The 20248-nt window shown below is 40.9% G+C and overlaps 2 protein-coding genes across 8 annotated transcripts in view; both read right to left on the bottom strand.

Moving 5' to 3' along the window:
* DICER1 (dicer 1, ribonuclease III) overlaps positions 1-5720 on the bottom strand; it is a 70133-nt gene extending 64413 nt beyond the window's left edge. For 2 of the 7 annotated variants that reach the window (XM_035539366.1, XM_035539362.2), the window contains exon 1: positions 5433-5537. The gene's annotated coding sequence lies outside the window, so the exon portion shown is untranslated. Of the gene's footprint in view, positions 1-5213; positions 5409-5432; positions 5538-5576 lie in introns of those variants that run through there. The other 5 variants (XM_035539364.1, XM_035539367.1, XM_035539361.2 and 2 more) reach the window with 5 other exon arrangements.
* A 9336-nt stretch (positions 5721-15056) lies between these two features.
* CLMN (calmin) overlaps positions 15057-20248 on the bottom strand; it is a 75036-nt gene continuing 69844 nt past the window's right edge. Inside the window, exon 13 of the mRNA XM_035539594.2 lies at positions 15057-19198. Within this exon, the coding sequence (XP_035395487.1) occupies positions 19045-19198 (154 nt within the window). The 3' untranslated portion in view covers positions 15057-19044. The remainder of the gene's footprint in view (positions 19199-20248) is intronic.

Raw genomic sequence — 20248 nt, forward strand, 5'->3', positions numbered from 1 at the left:
TCTAAAGCCTTGGAGATCATTTTGACAGTACTAAGTCAGACAGCAATAGTAACTAAAAATGATCTTCAGTAATGGGAGGGGCATGTGCCATCCGCCCCCCCCAAGTCTTTCCGAGAGATCATATCACTTCTTGATTAATAACTTCACAGAGCAGATCAGCAATACGGGCATTTAACTTAGTGCCATGGTGGCAAAAGGTTGTAGGTAACCAGAGGAAAAAAAAAAAAAAAAACACCCAAGGCTAAAACTCAGTTATACTGAATGCATTTGCTTTCCCTTAGTTTTTCTTTTTGGAAGAAGACATAACTATTGCCCATGAAGTTAGCAAGGCAGACAGATTTGCCCACTAAGAAATACAAAACTTAAGCGAGGAACTAAGAGTCTCACTTGAGAGTGATTATACTTGGTCACCTTTAATGATAAGGATATTAGTGCCGAGATGACTGAACTTTTATAAAGCCGAAGTAAGTCAGCTTAAATGTATCTAATTCTCTTAATGTACAAAGGCAGAATACAAACATCTTGTAACCGTCCTTGATTTAAGCACTTGAAAGTTAAACTGAAAGGATGGGGTCAAGAGAGAGAGATACCTGAATTAACTCTAGACCACTACAGATTATCTCTAGAAGTTCTTAAGCATCAACTATGAAGCAAATTTACATTGTTCACTTCTTTTTGAAGAGGAAAATACACAGCCAAAGAGCCAGCAACAGTTACAAGAAAGCTGTAAGAAACTTGATCTAGATCACAGATGAGGGAGGGAGGCTGTTGCAAACAAAAAAGAAACATGAATTGCAAAGTTAGCCAGCCCAGACAAGTTTGCATAGCCAAATCAGCTCAAGGGAGTCAAACAAGTTAACTTCAGAAAAACTGTATTTGCCTCTCTTCCTATGGGGAAAGGAAATTTATGTTATCAGCAAGGAGGTCTAAAATTCCAGCCAGCTTTCATAAAGATTAAAAAAATAATCATTAATTCTTGCATTTTCAAGGAGACCAAATGTTTACTGCTACCCAGTCAGGTTTTAGCATCTCTGCTGAGGAAACTCTACGTGGGTTGACATTTTATCAGGAATAAGAGACTCCAAAAGAGAGACAGGCACTGGAAACCAGGTTTTAATAATTAACAGTAAGGGTTGGGGATTTTCTTGTGTACACAAATGGTAAAGAAAAAATAAAACAAGAAAAAAAAAACAGGTACACTGATGAGTGATTTATGAAAACTACAAAAAGAATCTAAAAACGCACAATGCCAACTTAAGTAGTCCAAACCTGTCTACCTTTATTCCCAGCAGCCATCCCACTGCATGTCGGACACAAATGCACACTTCTTTGGTGAACTCAGTTAAGGAACTGATCCTTTATGAATGGCAACAAAAGATGCAAAACATGGGCAGAAACTGATTACACCTTACATGGCAGCATTTGCAGTACTATGCGATGGACAAAAAAACCAAGCAGAGCAAACAACTTTTTCTACAAGACTCTTGAATTTGCAAGGATGAAGAGAGAATGATTTTGGTTCTAATGCCTTGGTCAGAAGGGACCCACCTGTCCCACTGTCTCAGTCAAAAAAATAAAATAAAACCTGCAGATTCGTGTATATACAGCTACATAAAAGCCACAACAACAGGTACAAAAGACCCTGGCTTCAGTAGTATTTATGCAAGGAAAAGTTGGAGAATATTGCTCTTCCTAGTTTCAGTTCTCTGCTTCACAATTCCAGACCACTGAGCAATTTGAAGGTAAGAAATACCAGGGAAAGTGTCCTTAACTAATTCAGTCTGCAATAAAGAGCAGAAATAACAAGGGAGTTTGAGATATGCTGCTTAAGTTCAAACTTGAACATTTGTGACATTAGTAGGTAAGGCATGGAAGAACTACCAAAACCAAGAGTTCACCTAACAGAGTATCAAGGCATACTTTAATAAAGTTGCATGCTGCTGTGTCCCATTGATTCCATCCTTTAGCATGGTTATTTAATGACATTCCTACACCTGCCCACCCCCTCAAATGGTCAGCACACTTTGAACACCAAACCTTCAAATTCAAACCAAAGATTGCAGTAACTTCATCTAAAAAGTGAAGTTTTAGTTTTTACTATATATCAAGTTTTTCTTCTGGTTTATCACAATCCATTGGAAGTTATGAAAGGCTGAAGGATGAAGAAATAATGGAGTGGAGAAAGCACGATTTTCCTTTACTTATTATTTGCCTTCAAGATAGGGTGTTCAAAAAGCACATTTCACACAATTATACAGAGGTCACTGCTCTGTACAGTACTACAATTACACTTCTACTTAACTTAAAGGGAGCCACTTCCGAGGGAGGGGAGCTGAGAGTGTAAAATAATTTCTGTGCTATCAGTATGAAGAAATTACTGCTGAAATACGAAGGTGATGGGACACAGATGGTCAGTGGCTACAGAGCGAGCCATTACGACAGGAGGGAAGTGGAGCACAGCAGCCACCTCACTGCTCTGCCAGCAACCTATCAAGCTCCATATCCGCCATTTGTACCACACCAACTGCACGAGAGAAAAAGAAAACTAGATTTTCTCTCCAATAAGTATGAAATAATGGTATAATCCATGTCAAAGTATGTTTTGATGCTTGATAGATTAGATTAAGGCCATAAATAAAACTCGTCTGTAGTCTTAGCATTATAATGCTTGTCACTCTATAATGCTCGTCCTTAAGTGTACAATCCTTTCCAAAAATCTTCTTGAACCGTTGCTCTCACTCACATCCTACAGCTTACCCAAAGAGAAAATAAGTCAACTCCACGTTCACCATATCCATTTTACTAGGTTGCTCCTTGCTCTACTAAAAAGTATAAAAATGCTTTCTGTTTGTTTTTGTCAGTAATTTGCATTCAGTTACAGATCAATGCACATACAGAAAGCGTACATGGGCAAAGCAGCAGTACTGAAACTCTGTAATAAGGTGCACCTGAAGCAACTTTGTGTCAAGGAAAAAGGACCTTACAAATCTTTGAAACAGGAAATGTATGGAATACACAAAAAATGTGTTTTGTTTTGTGTTTTTTTAAACTGCAGATTCTGCTTTTTTTCTTCCCATAATCTACAAAGCATTAAGGTAGATCTCAAAAACAAAGTATAATTCCTATAAAAAAAGGTTTGTATAATATGTCAAACAAAGTAACTTTCCAGCTTGTTGGCCTCCCTCTGCCAGTATCTAATGGAGGACATATACAAATAGTATAATAGTAAGGGAAGCCTTGAATTTACATAGTTTACCTTCACTGACCAGTCACCTTGATGTTTGCCGAGCCTGAGAAGATATTTCCGTGTTTGATAGTTTCTGATCCCCCTCCTCCCCTACAAATTAACTGTTTCATTTTTCAGGTAAACTTTTGGCATTCCTAATACGCTGCACCAGGTATTTTAGTTACCCATGATATAAAGTAGTGACTCCTTTCATTTGTTTTAAATCTGTAAACTACAGTAACCTTTCAAAAACAGGTGAAAAAAAAGTTACTGCACAATGCCCCTTACCCCTCTTCTGGGGGCTCTTTCCCCAGGTGAAGAGTCCTAGTCAACTTTGCCTCTACCTTTTTTTTTTTTTTTTTAGCCTAACACAGCCTTTTTCATGTAGAATAGAGAGACAGGAAGAATATCCAAACTGCATTTAGCATTAAATATATGGGCCAAACAAGGAATTAAACTCCATCATATTGATGCCAGTTTATTTTCATTTAATTGTTAATTCCAACATTTTTAACTTTTTTGGTTGCTGAGTACTGAGCTGCCACTTGCACAGAACTGAAGCATCACCAAGACACTTTCATAAACAGCAGTAGCTAATTCAGAGCTTGGCACTTCTGAATACACAGGTATATACTTTTAAATCCTATGCATTAATAAATAACGAAGTAGCAATCCAATGATGATATACATATAAGCACCTTCCAGTTGCAAGCTTCTAGGAATATCTCCAAACCTTTTGTAGTTATGAAGACTACAACATCTCTTGGAGACACAGAGAATGGGAAAGCTCCTCTTCATAGAGAGGCTTAGAATAATTATGGCATATTAGAAGTCATTCCAGTTTGTGTCTATATCAACTGGTTAAAAGAAAAAAAAAAACACCACACACTCAACTCACCAAAGATATGCATGCAGTTTGCACTTCACCACAGCACCCAGAATGGTTTATAGAGCAAAACAAAAAACATAAAGTAATATAAAGAAAAGAGTGCCTAAAAAGTTAATTCTGTTTTGATTTTTCATTTAAAAGTGGTCATCACCTTCAAACCTACAACTTGCACCACTTTAGCTCACGGTATAACTCGATGTTCAATACCTTAGCGTAAAAATTGCTGATATCTTATAACACAGACACAGATTTCTAGGTTGGAAGAGACCTCAAGATCACCTAGTCCAACCTCCGACCTAACACTAAGTACTCCACTAAACCATATCGCTAAGCTCTACATCTAAACGTCTTTTAAAGACCTCCAGGGATGGTGACTCCACCACCTCCCTGGGCAGCCCGTTCCAATGCTTAATAACCCTCTCGGTAAAGAAGTACTTCCTAACATCCAACCTAAACCTCCCCTGGCGCAACTTGAGCCCATTCCCCCTCGTCCTGTCACCAGGCACGTGGGAGAACAGACCAACCCCCACCTCGCTACAGCCTCCTGTAAGGTAACTGTAGAGAGCGATAAGGTCGCCCCTGAGCCTCCTCTTCTCCAGGCTGAACAATAACCTGAAGTACCAAACAACCTCCAGACTTTCACTATTTGAAGTTAACTGGTGATTTACTTTTTGGAAATAATGATTTATGAGAAAGGATAATACACTAAGAAATCCCTCCAGATGTCAATATCACAGTCAGTTTTCTACTCGTTCACCCCTTTTTCCAGTTTTACCCCCGGCACCAACCAACCCCCGCGCAGAACTACGCCCTTTTCCCCTCCTGGCCTTTTTCAGCCCCGAACCACGCGGCACAAGGCACGCCTTCACCACCCTGCCGCTACGTTTTCCCCCTTCTACAAGCGGTCGGGGAGGGGAAGAGCGGCGCGGCCCCGTGCTGCGGGCACACCGCCTCGCACACCGCCCCGGAGCGGCACCCCATGCCCCCCCCCCCCCCCATCCCCCTCAGCGCCCCGCGCGCAGACAAAGCCGTGAGCGGCCGGAGCGCGGCCCCCGCCTCACGCACCCGCGGGGCCGGGCCGCGGCCGCCATCTCCTACCTGCTGTGACGGGAGGCGGCCCGGCGCGTCCCCCCGCTACAGGCCGCGTCTCATTGTGCCGCCGCCGCCGCCATTTGCCCGCCACCGCCGCGCTGCCCCCGGCTGTCAGGTTCCTCCATTCACCTGGGCCCCCGCGCGGCCGCCTCCCCCTGCCTGCCCCCCCCTTACGCCGCCGGCCCTACGCAAACGGAGCACCTCCCCCAGCCCTCCCACCCATACCAACGGGGGCCGCCCAACGCCCGCGACGCAAGCCCGCTCCGAGAATTCCACCCTGCGCAGCTCGCACGCTCCCCATCGCCGCGCTCTGAAAGGAGCCGCGCGATTGGCGGCGGGAGGCGGGTAAAAGGTGAAAGGTTCACCGACCGGCCAATCCGCTCGCCGGACACGGCAGCAGCCGGGGTGCCGCCGGGTGGTCCCGGCGCTCACGTGTGTGCGCCCTCCCCTCCCCCGCCAGAGCGCCGCGAGGCTCTCGGCCCCGGCTGCCCCGCCCCTCCGCTTCTGCCCTGCGCATGCGCGTGGGCGGGGCTCGCGCGCGCGGGAGGTGGCGGGCGCAGCGCTGAGGCGAAGGGCGGCAGCCGCCATCTTGGCGGGGTCGGAGGCCCGTGGGGTCGGGCTGTGGTGTTCGGCTTGTAGGGTGGGGAGGTGGTGAGGCCGCCTGCAGGGCACTGTTCTTTCCTCTGGGGCTGGAGTGGTCTTGAAGAGTTGAATGTCACTGAACGGGAGGCAAAAAGCAGTCCTTGATGACTTAGATCAGTCTCAGGGCACAGCAGTGCTTCATCTCCGGTGCTTCTGTGTGGTGAAATTCCACTTATCCATACACACAGGTGGTCAGAGTGCCCGTTCTGCTCATCAGGGAGCTGGCACCCACAGCCCTTGCTGGTGCTAGGCCAGAAGGGGGAAGAAGAAAGGACTACTGGAGGCAGTTGGGTCCATTCGTGCGCCCTCAGCAACATCTCCTTTTGCCATTGCGTGGGACAGCATTGACTAGCTGGACAATTGGTTTCCAGTCTCTTGTCAGCACACAGCTGAGTGACATTACAAGCTACAACTATATTTAAAAAAAAAAAAAAAAGGAAACAAACAAAAAAGCCCTTGGATTACACTGCTAATCTAGATCTAGGGTAACTATTATTTTCCGCCATCAAAACCCTTCAACCAGAGGTGAAGAAACTGAAAAATGCTTGGTGCACAGACAGGAACACAATTTCTCTTGCACCTCATAAGCTACTGTTTTCCAGCTTTTATTTCCTTGACACAATTGACATCAATATCTTCAAGTCCTTGGAAAACTGGGGGGGGGAAATGGCAAGACAATAAAAAGCCTTGAATTTACCTAACTTACCTAAACAGGGCTGCAGTGCAACAAGACTGCCAAATAATACCTGTTGTAGGGGAATGTTTGGTTGTAAGTGTGAGGAACTGGTCGGTGAGGTAGGGCACAGGATTGAAATGAATTACTTGATCAGAACTAGCCCGTTTGGAGTTTCGGTACAGTTTATTTTAATTTAAAATCCCAGGTTATTTTAAGTCCCTAGTTCCCACCTCCCATGGCATCACCTGCCAACACCGTTCTCTTTGTGACTGGTGAGAAGACTGAACCTTCCTCACAGAGATGAAGCTAATAATCAAACCTCCAAGCTTGATTACAGCACCGCTTAGATCCATAGCTGCAGCCCAGACCAGAGAGATGCAGAGGGCAAATAATCATAGAATCATAGAATTATTAGGGTTGGAAAAGACCTTCACCTGGTCCAACCATTACCCTACCACCAATATCATCCACTAAACCATGTCTCTAAGCACCATGTCCAACCTTTCCTTGAACACCCCAAGGGACGGTGACTCCACCACCTCCCTGGGCAACGCATCCCAGTGCCTGACTGCTCTTTCTGAGTAGAAATGTCTCCTCATTTCCAACCTAAACCTCCCCTGGTGCAACTTGAGGCCATTCCCTCTAGACCTATCACCAGTTACCTGTGAGAAGAGGCCAACCCCCAGCTCCCCACACCTTCTTTTCAGGTAGTTGGAGAGAGGATAACTCTTGTACAGACAAATTTGGAGTTTGAAAGTCCCTCAGCCTAATGTAAATTGAGGTAGATCACCAGAGAGCTGAAATACAATAATCGCATGCCAGTTTTGTCTGGTCTTATCCCCACATAAATGGCAGGTTTTATGGAACGAGAGGGGAATCATCCTGCTGAATGTCCAGTCATCAGTTACAGTAGGGTTGGAGCACAAAATTGCCACTTCACTCTTGAACAGCTGTCTGGAAGCGACTTTGAAAAAGCTGTATCTGGCTCATTGACAAGCCCCTACCTGCTCAACACGTTGTGCTCACCCTTTGCAGTACCAGTCAATGTTTTCAGTGTCAACACCAGCTGTTAAGACTATCCTGGAACCGTCCATGGATTTAATAGCTCAACTTTTTTACTTTGGTGCCCTCTTCTTGGGGTTCATTTACATTATCAACAAATGAATTGTTGACCAACAAGAGAGGTTTTGGTGGTTGCTGTTTTTTCTTCTGAGCATGGTAAAAAGAACTGTGCCAAAAATGGAAGTAAGCAGTGCAAATCTTTACTGACAACAGCAACAGTTTGATTTGGTCTCATTTTGTCTGCTAAATGCAAAAATCAGTCTTTCTGTTTAACTTTTCTTCCCTGTCCTTCACTCACAAGTGTCCAAAAACCCTTAATTTTGCATAGTTTTCCTACTCTTTGTGCAAGAAAAATATGTGTATTTACCATACTTTACCACAGCGATGGGATACACACACTTAAAGCTTGTAACAGGCCTACCTGCAGTGCTAGTAGTAAGTGGTCAGATCTATGGACTGCCCATACAAATCAGCACACCAGTGATGTAAAGATATAGCCACATCTGGACAATGTGGTCATTTTTGTGGAAGGAAACCTTTAAATAACGTAAATATACACAGCTGGCCCCGTTCTGCCTACTCCTGGCACCTCGTTTTGACAGTGGATGGATTTAGTTTCATGCTGTGTTTCACTGATCCTGTTTGCCCTGCTGCACAACACTACAAGTTGTTTCAGGCATGCAGTTACACTTGTGTTAGTCCAGGACTATCCTAAGATCACACTTCCTGACAGAGGGACTGGAGATCATCCTTGTTGCCTAACGAAGATGGTAAATGTAATACAAAGCCACTTCCCCCTTTTTAGTTGGGCTGAATGCAATGGGTATACAGCAACGGGTCTGTCACCAGAGACCCAGCTTTCCTCATCCATCTGCACTCTGCCAGGGACTTACCACTTCCTTAGTATGACTGTTTGTGCCTACTAAATCAGTATGAGGAGATAAAGGTAACTGGAGCACGCTAAGGTTCATTTAAACCTCTGTGAAATGATTTCAGATAAAAAGTGACAGAGAGGCCTATGGTTTTACCACATTAAGTGTTTCCTTTACCTAGCTCAAACCTCGGTTCTTCTTTAGGGCATGTCTTTTGTAATGCCCATATTATTAAATATCACAATATTAAGCATTTTTATACTATTGAGGGGGCACCCTTCTGTTTTTTATGGATGGAAGAATAATTACATCCCATGACAAAACCTTAGGAAGAGGAGCAGCTGTTCAGCCTTATCCAGTGGGAGCTGTCAGAACATATGGGTCTATTTTTCCAATTTTAACTGAAGTACTGAAGGAAATTGGCATTCTTGATTATTTCTAACATAAAATAAAGCAGAAAGAAACCCTCCTTAATCCTCTGCAGGCCATGATTAAATAATGAATTTTATCCAATTCACGGAGGTTCAAAGAGAAGGCAAGCAGAATGCTTGAAACAGAAAACAAAACACAAATGCCAGGAGAATTCTGGAACTTATTTTCTTATAAAGAAAAGGGTGTCTTTCTCCACAGCTACTTCCTCCTTGAGCATGCCAGCTGACAGGAGTTTTTGATTTAAAAGCACAGTTAGGATAAAACCTGTGCTATCCTTTATTGTTCTATCACCACTATCCCCTCCTTTGAAGGAATGGATATTTTTATGCTATATGCATGTGTTATGACAGCTATTCTTCAGAGTTTAAGGCCAAATCAAAAATTAACCTTTAATTTCACAAATTTCTTACCAAAAAAAAAAAAGAAAGAAAGAAAGAAAATCATCAATGTGATAAAAACTCTAAAAAAATGCACTAAGTTCTTGGCATTCAAAGTTTGATTAAAAAAAAAAAAAAAAAAAACACATGCAACTATAAAAACAAAGCAAAGAGGCCATTGGATTAAAGGAATAGAATAGCCCAACTAATTAAAATCCAGAACAGAAACAGTGATAATGCACTAAATTACAGCTTTCAAAATATCTTTAGTGCTGGAATTATAGATGGTTTACTCTATGGGATAACTGCCGTAAGACAAAACCAACAAGAAGAAGAGACGTTTATCTCTCCCTTTTTAAAAAATCATATCACAAAATAATGCTTTTTTTTTTTTTTTTCCTTCTGTTGGGTAAGAGTAACAATATTTGTATGGGTTAGAATGGAGGTAAAATTCAATTAAAAAAAAAACCTCACTGTGTGACAAGTAATTGTCTTTGTTCATGCTACACAACTTTGAAATTATGCCAGTGGAAACCAGGCTTTGTGCTTTTTGGCTCTACACATCTCATCACGTTCCAAAATGGATTCTGAAGAGATTCCTTCCCGCGAGTCAATGGTGACCTCTGTTGTTCCCTGCTGTTGATACCAGCCACGATGCTGTTTTGTCATTGCATCACACACTATTTCAATAATGCGCTTCGAAACAAGCTGGCACTTACCGATAAAATATGGGCCAGAGTGTTGCAAGAAAGTTTCTGGCCAGGAAAGGACGTGTCTATTCTGCACCCCACTTGAAAAAATTTAAATTGAGACTTTCCTCTCAAACGGCCCCCAGCCTGGCTACCAGGTTTTTTAGTTCATAGTTGTGAATCACTGCAGAAAAGAGCAGTTACTGCAGAAAAGAGCAGTTACAAACACTTTAAACCACAGCGTTAATAATAACATCTGCAATGTATTATGAGAAAAAGCTGCGCGTATGATTATGGAGGAGGAAGTTGGAAGAAAGAAAGAACCTCTATTCGAGCAGAGTCCATTCTTAAAACTTTAAAGAAGGTGTTAGGTTGCACAAACTTTTGGTTCCCCCCCTAGGATGCTATTTTAAAAAAAATATCTGAGTGCTTTCACACTTCAGTGGCTCAGAGTTCATAACTCTAAATAAGGATGTTTCCCCCAGTGCAAGCAAACCTTTAATATTTTCAACTGCTGTCATGTCTTTTCTGACCTTTTTAAACAGCTGGTTTACTTTTCAAATCCATATTGAAAATGGGATATCAACTCATTCACTCTCCCTATGCAGAGAGTCAGCATCGATGACTGCTTCTTACAAAAATAATTGATAATAAATGTTGCTATTCATTAATGTGGAAAGCCATTGCTTACTAGGAGCATGACTGGGAATTTCTTCTCATCTGTCACTGACTTAAAGTTAGTTTAAGCAAGTCAGGTAATTTCTGGGTTCCACAAGCAGCTTCAGTACAAAAGATCTATCATACCTAACGAGCAAAGGTTCCTAATATCCTTGAAATACACTTTTTGCACTCCATTTTACCTGAGAATCAAGAAATAAGACTTTGCAATGTAAAATGCGCTTAGCTACTATTTTTACGATGATTCTTGCTAACGTGCAGAAAATACATATCAGCAAAGTGATCAATCAGTTCCCCAGGGTGCAGATCAGCCATAAAAGTAATGCAAAAATAATCAGTTCAGAGTATTTACAGCAGATGGAGCTACACATTTTGCTTTGATCATACGTTACCTCACATTCCAAGGTAAAGTGTACAGTTTGGCAAGGACAGAGATCTACCAATGGTACAGTCTAGCCAAGGAACAGACCTAGTCACAGAAGACATTTCATGAATTACTGTGATGAACGCTCCTGGAAATAATCCTTGTAACATCAATACAAATAGCAACTCAGGAAAAGATTATTGCTGTTAATATTACCTGGCTATTGGTGTTTTAAGAGAAGAGGCTCTCAGATTTTGTTATATTTGCCCAGCAAGTGGAAGGAATTCCTGCTCTTGCTAGGTTTTGTTTACCTGTCAGGTAAAATAAGCACTGAAGAGAGATCACAGGTTTCAACATACAGTACCAAGCAGAATATATGCCTGATGCCCACAGGTTATTTTTAGGAGGGTCGGGTTTTCTCACAACCACGATATGCATACTGGTTCCTTACATAAAATGAACCCTGTGCTAGTTTTATTGCTGTCATGATCCAGACAGATGGTTATGTTTCCTATGCTGCACTTCCATCTTCTTTAAGCTACAAAAACTGTCTTTACACAGCAAGGATAAGGGAGACTGTTTTTCTAGTTGCTACCACAATGACTTTTCTCCCAGTGCACTCAAAAAAATCGAATCCAACAATTCCTGTTCTCACTGTGTTAGAGTTTGAACAAAAGATTGGATCCCATACTCTTGTAAAAACTTATTCTACTCTCACTGGACCCAAATATCGCAAATTCTCAATAGCATTATGAGTATTCTCTTACCGTCTACAAGCATTAGGTGTGGGGGAGGATGGTCCACAAAATAAGTACCAGCTACCGCAGGGGTGGTGAGAAAAACACTGGAAGTATGTGAGGTGATTTCGTTTTGTAGCAAGGAATGGAGGAACATTTACAAAAAGTGTGATGCCCACCAACCCTTAAGTTTAGTTCGGGAAGAACTCCTACGCCATCCCCCACATATTGTTTATCCATTTTAGTTACATCTTTCAGGAGGCAGATCATGGGTCTGATTCTGAATTGTGTTGCATCTCGGTTGTACGTTATTTCCCTTTGCCCATATACTGCCAAGGCAATTAAGGTGTAGAGGGAAGAGCATAGTAAATATGAATCAGTTTTGCACCTAGTAATTTACTAAACCACTGGTCTAAACATTTAGACTCTTGCATAGAAACAGGCCAGATACACTGAATTGTAAGAACAGTATATAATTCAGCACAGCTGTTTTTGTAAGCTTGCCTTTTTAATACCAATTTCTATGCATTAACAAATTTAGTAATGTATAATCACCTTCATAAAAACTTAAGAGTTCATTCTGTTTGTTGACTGGAATTACAGTTTAGCTTCTTCCTCCAAAATTAAAAGTCACTTGCTGGGTAGATGGGGAAACAATACACTTTATGAATTTACTCTGCTTACTGAGATCTTCTGTGCTAAAAAGTGAATAGCTTCTGGGCACTAAAGTGCATAATAAGAACAAAATGGTGATTTCTACTGAAATCAAGAGGAAAAGTACAAACCCACAGATGACAGCTTATATACAGGAAGCCTGTCCATTTATTTCAAAATCAGAGATTTTATAAAATAAAGTAGAACTATTCACTAATAGTGAATACTAATTATACTAATCTTATTACAGAGTAGCAGTTTCTAAAAACATTTTCTTTGCTATTTTACCAACTATACACAAGAATACATTTCTTCCTCACAAAAATTAGCTTTGAGCAACAAGTGCAAATGTTCAATACATACCACTGATTGAAAGCATTTAGAAGAAATGTATTTGAAATTACACAAAAATTCATCTCCTTCAGTATGTCTTTTGAAGCCACTCACATCCACCTAGCATGTTCTCATTTAAATAACCATCATTCCTCACCACTTGCCAAAGAGAAACATGTATTGTACATATTACATCCCTTACTTATAAATGTTTTCTTCAGCAAAAATGTCCCTCATTAACTCTTTAGCAAACTAGCACTTTACAAATTAAATTTTAAACTAGAGAACTTTAACAAGAAGGGTAAAACAGGTTTTTTTCAGCTTTTTCACAGAATAAAATAGCTCGAAATGGTATGCCAAACTAAAACTTGTTTTGTTGAAGAAAAAGCAGAGGTTGAATTTTTTATTGTAACAAAAAGACATTTGACTTGTGTAAGTTATTTGGCATTAAAAAAAAAAAAGCATTATTTCTCTACCCCCCCCCCAAAAAAAAAAATCACCAGCACATAATTTGAAAGTTAATTTATTTAAATTGGGCCAGTCATTTCTAACTAAACACTGGTATCTGTGATAGCCTAGGGACAACTGTGGATCAGGACAGTGCTCCATGAATGGTTCCTTGGACACAGAGCAAACATACTCCATGAATCAAAGAGATTCCAGGAAGGCCCACCGAAAGCAATGAAGCTACTTTGGGAATAAAATATTACCTGACTTGAACACAACAGTGAAGGCCATGATCTAACCTTTCTTGGAATGTTATGTTTTACTATTTCTCACTGAGGTAAAATTAATTATTTTTATTGCCCCTTCTAACCTTTTCATGAGGAAAGAATTGTAGTAGTCACCCAGGGGCCAATTTTATGTTCCAGAGACGTAGACTTAGACATTCCCCTCACGGTGAGAAAATAACACACTTCTCATTTTCCATTATCAGCAGTAGCAGCTGGAAAGGAGTCACTGAAAGTGCCACTGAGATGGAAGGAAGCTTTCCATGTTTCATGTTCAGAGGAAGAAAGAAATGTTCTGATATTCCACAATTTCAGTTAAGATAACCTTGAAATAGACATGGCACTTGAGAATAAAAGGTTAATTTTTCACCATTTGCGAGCTCTAGAGTTATGTGTAAAGAGATGGACGGAGTAAGCAAGCGATCCCATTCAGAGTATGTCTTTTCCAGTATCCTTTACATGGGCATATAAATGCAATGAACAACTTCACCTGCATGGAGTAGGAGCTACTCCTAGCGCAAGTCCTGGAATGTGAACAGTTGTAAGGCAGGCAGCTGTAAATTAGTATCATCAGTAGTATGCACAGGGAAAGAATTTGATGTTATCTACCTAACAAAAAATCTGCACAACGTGGAAATATAAAAATTTAGTGTTTTTTTCCTCCTTTCAGATTCACCACCTATTAGCCCAGTGGAAAATGGGGTGACCAGTTGTTGGGGTAGGTACAGCTTTCATCTGTAGAGGTTTGGGAATTTTCCAACCAGCAATCGTACCATTGTGTTCCAGCCATTCATTCTGCACCGCTGTTCCCTTACTAAAAAATGGCAGTGCATGGTAACTTCCTAGAAAGAATAGAGGATTGATCCTACAGAATTTATGCAAACAACTGTTACGCGTGCAAAGGGGTCAACTGAAGTCTGTGGCATTGTTTGTGTACATTGGATTGGAGGAGTTCCAGCCCTAAGGTAATGCATAGGGTTTGTGGCTACTTCCCGTCCTATGTGATTAAAGCTGACTTTAGTCCCCTCAGGGCCAGATCCTGTAGCGTGTGCTTAGCACACAGATGTGTCGCACTGACTTCCACAGAAGTCAAGGAAATGAACACATCGCTGGATGCATTCACGTTTGTGCTTGGCAAGAAGGGACTCCAAGTACTTAAAGCTAGCATAAGTGATAATGCACTATTATACCTATTGTCCCGGTAGATTCCTGAATATGAGAACACATACAGTGACCAAATTCATCTTCTGAAAGCTCTGATTATGTACGGGTCAGTACAGAAAACCCTTAAAAAGAAATGAAAACCAGAATCACACAACCTAGGTACCCCAGGAAACTCAATGGCACACTACTTGGATAAAGAAGTTAGAGTCATACTGAGCTGGAGCAAAATGACCATCACCAGAAGATGTAGAGGATTTAAGTGTGTTTAGACACCAAATATCAAGATGTTGAAACTTCAGCCTCAGGAAGTGTTTTAATGGAAGGAAGTAGCTTAATCATTCAGTATATTTTGCAACTTTAGCTGAAAGTTAACATCACAAAATAATATATTGCTATGCGGCTTGAAGAATGACACAATTGTACTCAAACCATTTCCCATGTTTTTCAAGTCTGCTGTTCATTAAGAGCTCTTCCTCTCTTTGCAGTTTCCAGTTTTCAAATGGATGATGCAACCTATGCATAGCTCAATGTTCATTCTCATGAGTCATAATCAATAAATAATCATATCACATACACAGAATTTTACAGGTATTCTTAAAATGGTTTTACAGTTCTATTAAATATATAGATAAAATAATCACTACTATATAAAAAAATCTTTTTAAAACAGCTGAACTCTGAAGCTTTGCATAAAATTCTGTAGACACATTCATTACAATCTAGAAACTCAATAAAAATACATTTTAGAGCTCAATCTATCAAAAATATTCATGGCATTGAAAAGTGATTGTCATTTTTTTTTACTGCAATCTGTACTTGCCCTGTCTTTGCACTGATAATGTCCTACAATTTGGCAAAGGCTGTGTTCATTTCATTTTCTGACTGTTTAACCCACTTCTTCAGCTCTAAGACACTTGTCCCATAAATGTCTAGTGATGTTCTGTCTTCAATACTATATCTCTTCTTGCACTTTCTATAAAATTGCAATGAAACACTTTGCAGTGAAGTTACGCAACTACAATAACATTGAACCATCCCCTTATAGCTGTCTCTCAGTCTGTAATGGTGCTTTTGTGAACACCACACACCCTTATCCAATAATCCTCAAACACTTCCCAACACTTGCACTTCCCAATACTCTGCTATCCATACGTTTGCTCAACAAGAACTGGTCTTATCATAGAATCACAGAATCCTTTACGTTGGCAAAGACCTCCATCATCATCAAGTTAACCTAGCACTGCCAAGTCCACCACTAAACCCTGTCCCCAGGCACCTCGTCTACACGTCTTCTGAACACCTCCAGGGATGGTGACTCAGCCACTTCCCTGGGCAGCCTGTTCCAATGCCTCACAACCTTCTCAGTGAAGAAATGTCTCCTAATATCCAACCTAAACCTCCCCTGGTGCAACTTGAGGCAATTTCCTCTTGTCCTATCACTTGTTACTTGGGAGAGAAGACTGACCGTCACCCCACTACAACCTCCTTTGAGGCAGTTGTAGAGCACGATAAGGTCTCCCCGGAGCCTCCTGTTCTCCAGGCTAAACAATCCCGGTTTCCTCAGCTGCTCCTCATAAGACTTGTTCTCTAGACCCTTCACCAGCTTCATAGCCCTTCTCTGGACACGCTCCAGCGCCTTGATGTCCTTCTTGCAGTGAGGGGCCCAAAGCTGAACACAGTACTGGAGGTGCGGCCTCACCAGAGCGAAGTACAGAGGGACAATCACTTCCCTAGTCCTGCTGGCCACGCTATTCCTGATACAAGCCAGGATGCTGTTGGTCTTCTTGGCCACCTGAGCACACTGACATGGACTTAACAGATCAGTACCCATATATGTCTGAATTCTGCTACCAAGCCAAAGTATCACATGAGTTCAGTTCAAGTTTAGTATTCTTCAAAACCCCAGGCCTTTCAGGAAAAACTTCCTTATTCAGACAGCGCACAGATCTGTCAGAAAAAATGGATAGATAAAAGATTGCCCACCATCCTTTAAAACCTCAAATGCCTCAAGACAGTCTTCTAGCCAGCATGTTAAAACGGGTTTTGCTGCAGTGAGCACTTCACAGTCAGGCTTTTAGACTGTAAGCTAAGAGTAGGACACCGAGTCCAAAAAGGAGCAACAATTTCAGAACAGGGCACTTGCAGTGAGAGATTGGATCTTGCACTGTGGAAGAACGATGCAGGCTCACAAGTCTTTGTAAGTGGGAGGAGCTGCTGCTCATGCAGATGTCTTTTTGCAGGTCCAGATATGTCAGAACTCCTGGAGAGCTCAGTCTCTTTTCATGCACAGCTGACCATACCAGCATAATCACTCGTAACTCTATCCTGGATCTTCTTACACATGCAACGGCTGACTAAGGTAGACTGCTTCTGTTATATCTATATTATATTATATATAAAGCAGCCAAATACCAAGTATCATGTACTTATTAATTATTATTTTCATTGATTTTACATGGAAGAAACAATCTCCATCTTTTCATGGGCTAGGCTGGCTGGAAAGCACACCTCAGTTTAAACATTGGGTGAAATTATCAAGACAATTGCTGCATGCCGTTTGACATTAAACAGCTCATTTCACTGTTTCAGCTGTTGATCATCAGTGGGAGGGAAGAAAGAAAACCCTTGGTTTTGTCTTTCTTAAAAGAAAATATTGTGTAATGAAATAGTGCATCATCAGTGCATGCCATTCACTTTTCCATTTGTTATGGATATGAGTGGTTTAGATGAGACATCCGAAGATCTTCTCATTAATTTTCTTGGGAAGAGGGAGAGAAGACAAAAGGAAACTTATTTTCCTTGATTGAACTTTGACAGCTGTAAAGTTCAATGAAGAGGCTGTAATCCAACTCCAGATGATCTCTGTTGAAGAATAAGAATCATGGAAGAAACAAAGGAAGAGATGCAAAAATACAAAGAAAAAGTTGTCATAAACCAAGGGAGTCTCTGAAGACTGGCACATAGTGAAGAGCTCTCAACGCTGTTGCTCCAATATACTGTACATTGCTAGTTCCTGCTGATAAATAGGTGCCATGGCATTCAGGATAAGAATTTTGTATTAAGATTTATTTTTTTTCAGAGAAACAGCACTATCCCTAACATTTCAGTGTTATATTTTAGCCTACTTCAAGAAAACATCTTTAAAAATTCTAAAATAGATTTTATTTTGGAAGAAAGTATTAGTGGCTTCATCAACAAGCACAAATAATGTGAGACACAAAATCAGATGACTCAAAATGTTGAAAATTTTCACTGGAAAGATAAAAGACTTTTTTTTTACTTATGTTGGTTTACACTAAATTAAGTTGCGAAGTTTGGATCTGCTGCTCACCAAGCACAAAGGATCTACTTTTTATGTTCAAGGGGTGAATCCAGCTCCAGTCAAGACAGAACAGAAAAGATTTCCATTTTCTATTGAATGAAAGAGATTCCAAATTCCTTTCTGTGTTTACGATATCCTACCATGCAATGTTGCTATCACATGCTAACTTCTCCTCCAAAAAAAAAAAAAAAAAGGAAAGAAGAAATAAAAGCTTACAAAGAATGAAGCGTGATAGGCAGTTAAGATTTCACCAGCAGATGACCTGACTACAAGCAGGTATTTAAGTACCTGCAAACAAAGCTTCTTGAATACCTTTTCAGAGATGGCCACCATCAGTAACATACAAAAAGCAAACTTCTTCAGGTATTCTCTACAGAAGTCTCTAGATGAAGATTTCCCTTACATTCCCTCCTAAGCAGCCACTAGCCTGTATGTTCTTCATACTTCTCCACACCCAATTTGTTCCTGCAAACTAAACATAACAGGTGCAGGATAAAAGTAAAATCCTATCCACCCTCCACAAATAAACCCTCCACCTGACTTTGTTGCTCCACTAGCTTGCCATGAGCACTATAGTCAGTTCCTGTGGTGAGCAAGTTCCACCATCTTCAACTCTGCTCTACCTCCAGCTCTCCCAAAGAACTCTGTGGAAAACGTGAAAATGCATCTCAAGCATCCCAATCATCCCTTGCAGGTGGGCCAGATTCATGGGCAAGCCAACAACACATCTTCCACAGCTGTTGGACCCTACCTAAGTGAATGAAGCCAGAAGAATTATTTTTGAAGACTAGAGCTCTGAATTGTTCATATTTCTACTGATAATTATCCATTTTTATTTAGCATCTTATAAAGCAAGGCACAAATGTACAAAATCGCAGCTACTAAATAAGGTCATTTTTATATATATTTACACAGTTGTTGTAATATAAAATGTGCTTCGACACTGTCATAGCACAACAGCAGAGGAACTGAGGAGGACCTGATAGCGAACACAAATACCAGGTCCTATGTTTCTGTTTGTGCTTCACCTGAAGGTACATACTCGTATGCAGATACACAAAGCAATCAGGCCACTGTCTTTTATTTTTCCACGCCTCGCGGAGATCAAACCTTGCTGCTAAGAAGCTGTGGAACGACTAAAAAGCAGTAGATCAGCAACCAGAGGAAAATGATGAAGTAGAACAGCTCTGATTGATCAACGCTCGGAGCCTGGTGAGTAGATGCTGGAGTCTCACTTGCTTCCATGTCTTTTTTATTCCTGAAAATAGGAGAGAATTTGATAAGAGACAGGAAAAAGAAGAAAAAAACTCCCACTGTTAACATTTTCTCTAAAGATCACAGGGTCACTAACAGCCAGCAGTTAAATGAACCACTTCAATCTAATCAGTTGGAGCGCAAGCTAACTTTGAAATGCATAATGGGTTTCAGCAGTGTGTTTCCTTAGGAGTCAAAACATAGCAATTAATCCCCTGAAAACTCTGGACAAGTTCTCAGGTAGCTTAAACACATGCCAATGTAGTACACTCCTTTTAACATAAGCTGACTTCCAACAGTCAAAAAGATACCTCTTTATTTTCAGAAAGTAAACACAGCTTTGGGCAACACTTATATCACACTTTTATTTATACAGTGTAATCTGACTTGATATACTTTCCCCAAATCAGCTACATTTAGAGTTTCTCACGTCAGATACACCAAAAAAAAAAATTAAACAGAAGAAGCCCAAGACTTCCAGAAACAAATTAGCAACTGGGGGTTGTAGAATAACTCCAGAAGTCCAACTGCAGGTCTTAGGGGCAAAGCCTGATGGACTCTACCACTGAGCTCTCACAAAACCGAGAAAAGGTCTTCTTTAAAATGGTGCAAGACAGTAATATTATAAACTGAGTGTACATGTATCATGTTCTTGTACACATTTTTTTAAATCTTATTTTCAGGAAAACTTTTTTGGCCTGTTTTAATGAGTCTGGCATCCTGCTTGGGCATCCTGCTCACTCAGATATGGTACTGGACATATATCTGAGTATTACACAGAAATTGCTCTATATCAGCTATATGAGGGCCTCATATATGAAGTCCCTTTACTTGGTCTGAAATACCCACTGTGTTGAAAAAGAGCTGACAGTCCTGCTAAGACAGCTGAACCTTTCCTCTCAAGCCAACCTAAGACATTTTAATGAAGGGGGAGATCTAGAAACAAAGAAGTTTTGTATCTCATACCTATGGGAAATATGGACTCTAAACCAGTATACAAGATGTCCAGCCAAACTACCGTTATAATTATTTTTTTTCTTTTGTAACATTATTA

The sequence above is a fragment of the Cygnus atratus genome, chromosome 5 (assembly GCF_013377495.2).
Source record: "Cygnus atratus isolate AKBS03 ecotype Queensland, Australia chromosome 5, CAtr_DNAZoo_HiC_assembly, whole genome shotgun sequence".
NCBI lineage: Eukaryota > Metazoa > Chordata > Aves > Anseriformes > Anatidae > Cygnus > Cygnus atratus.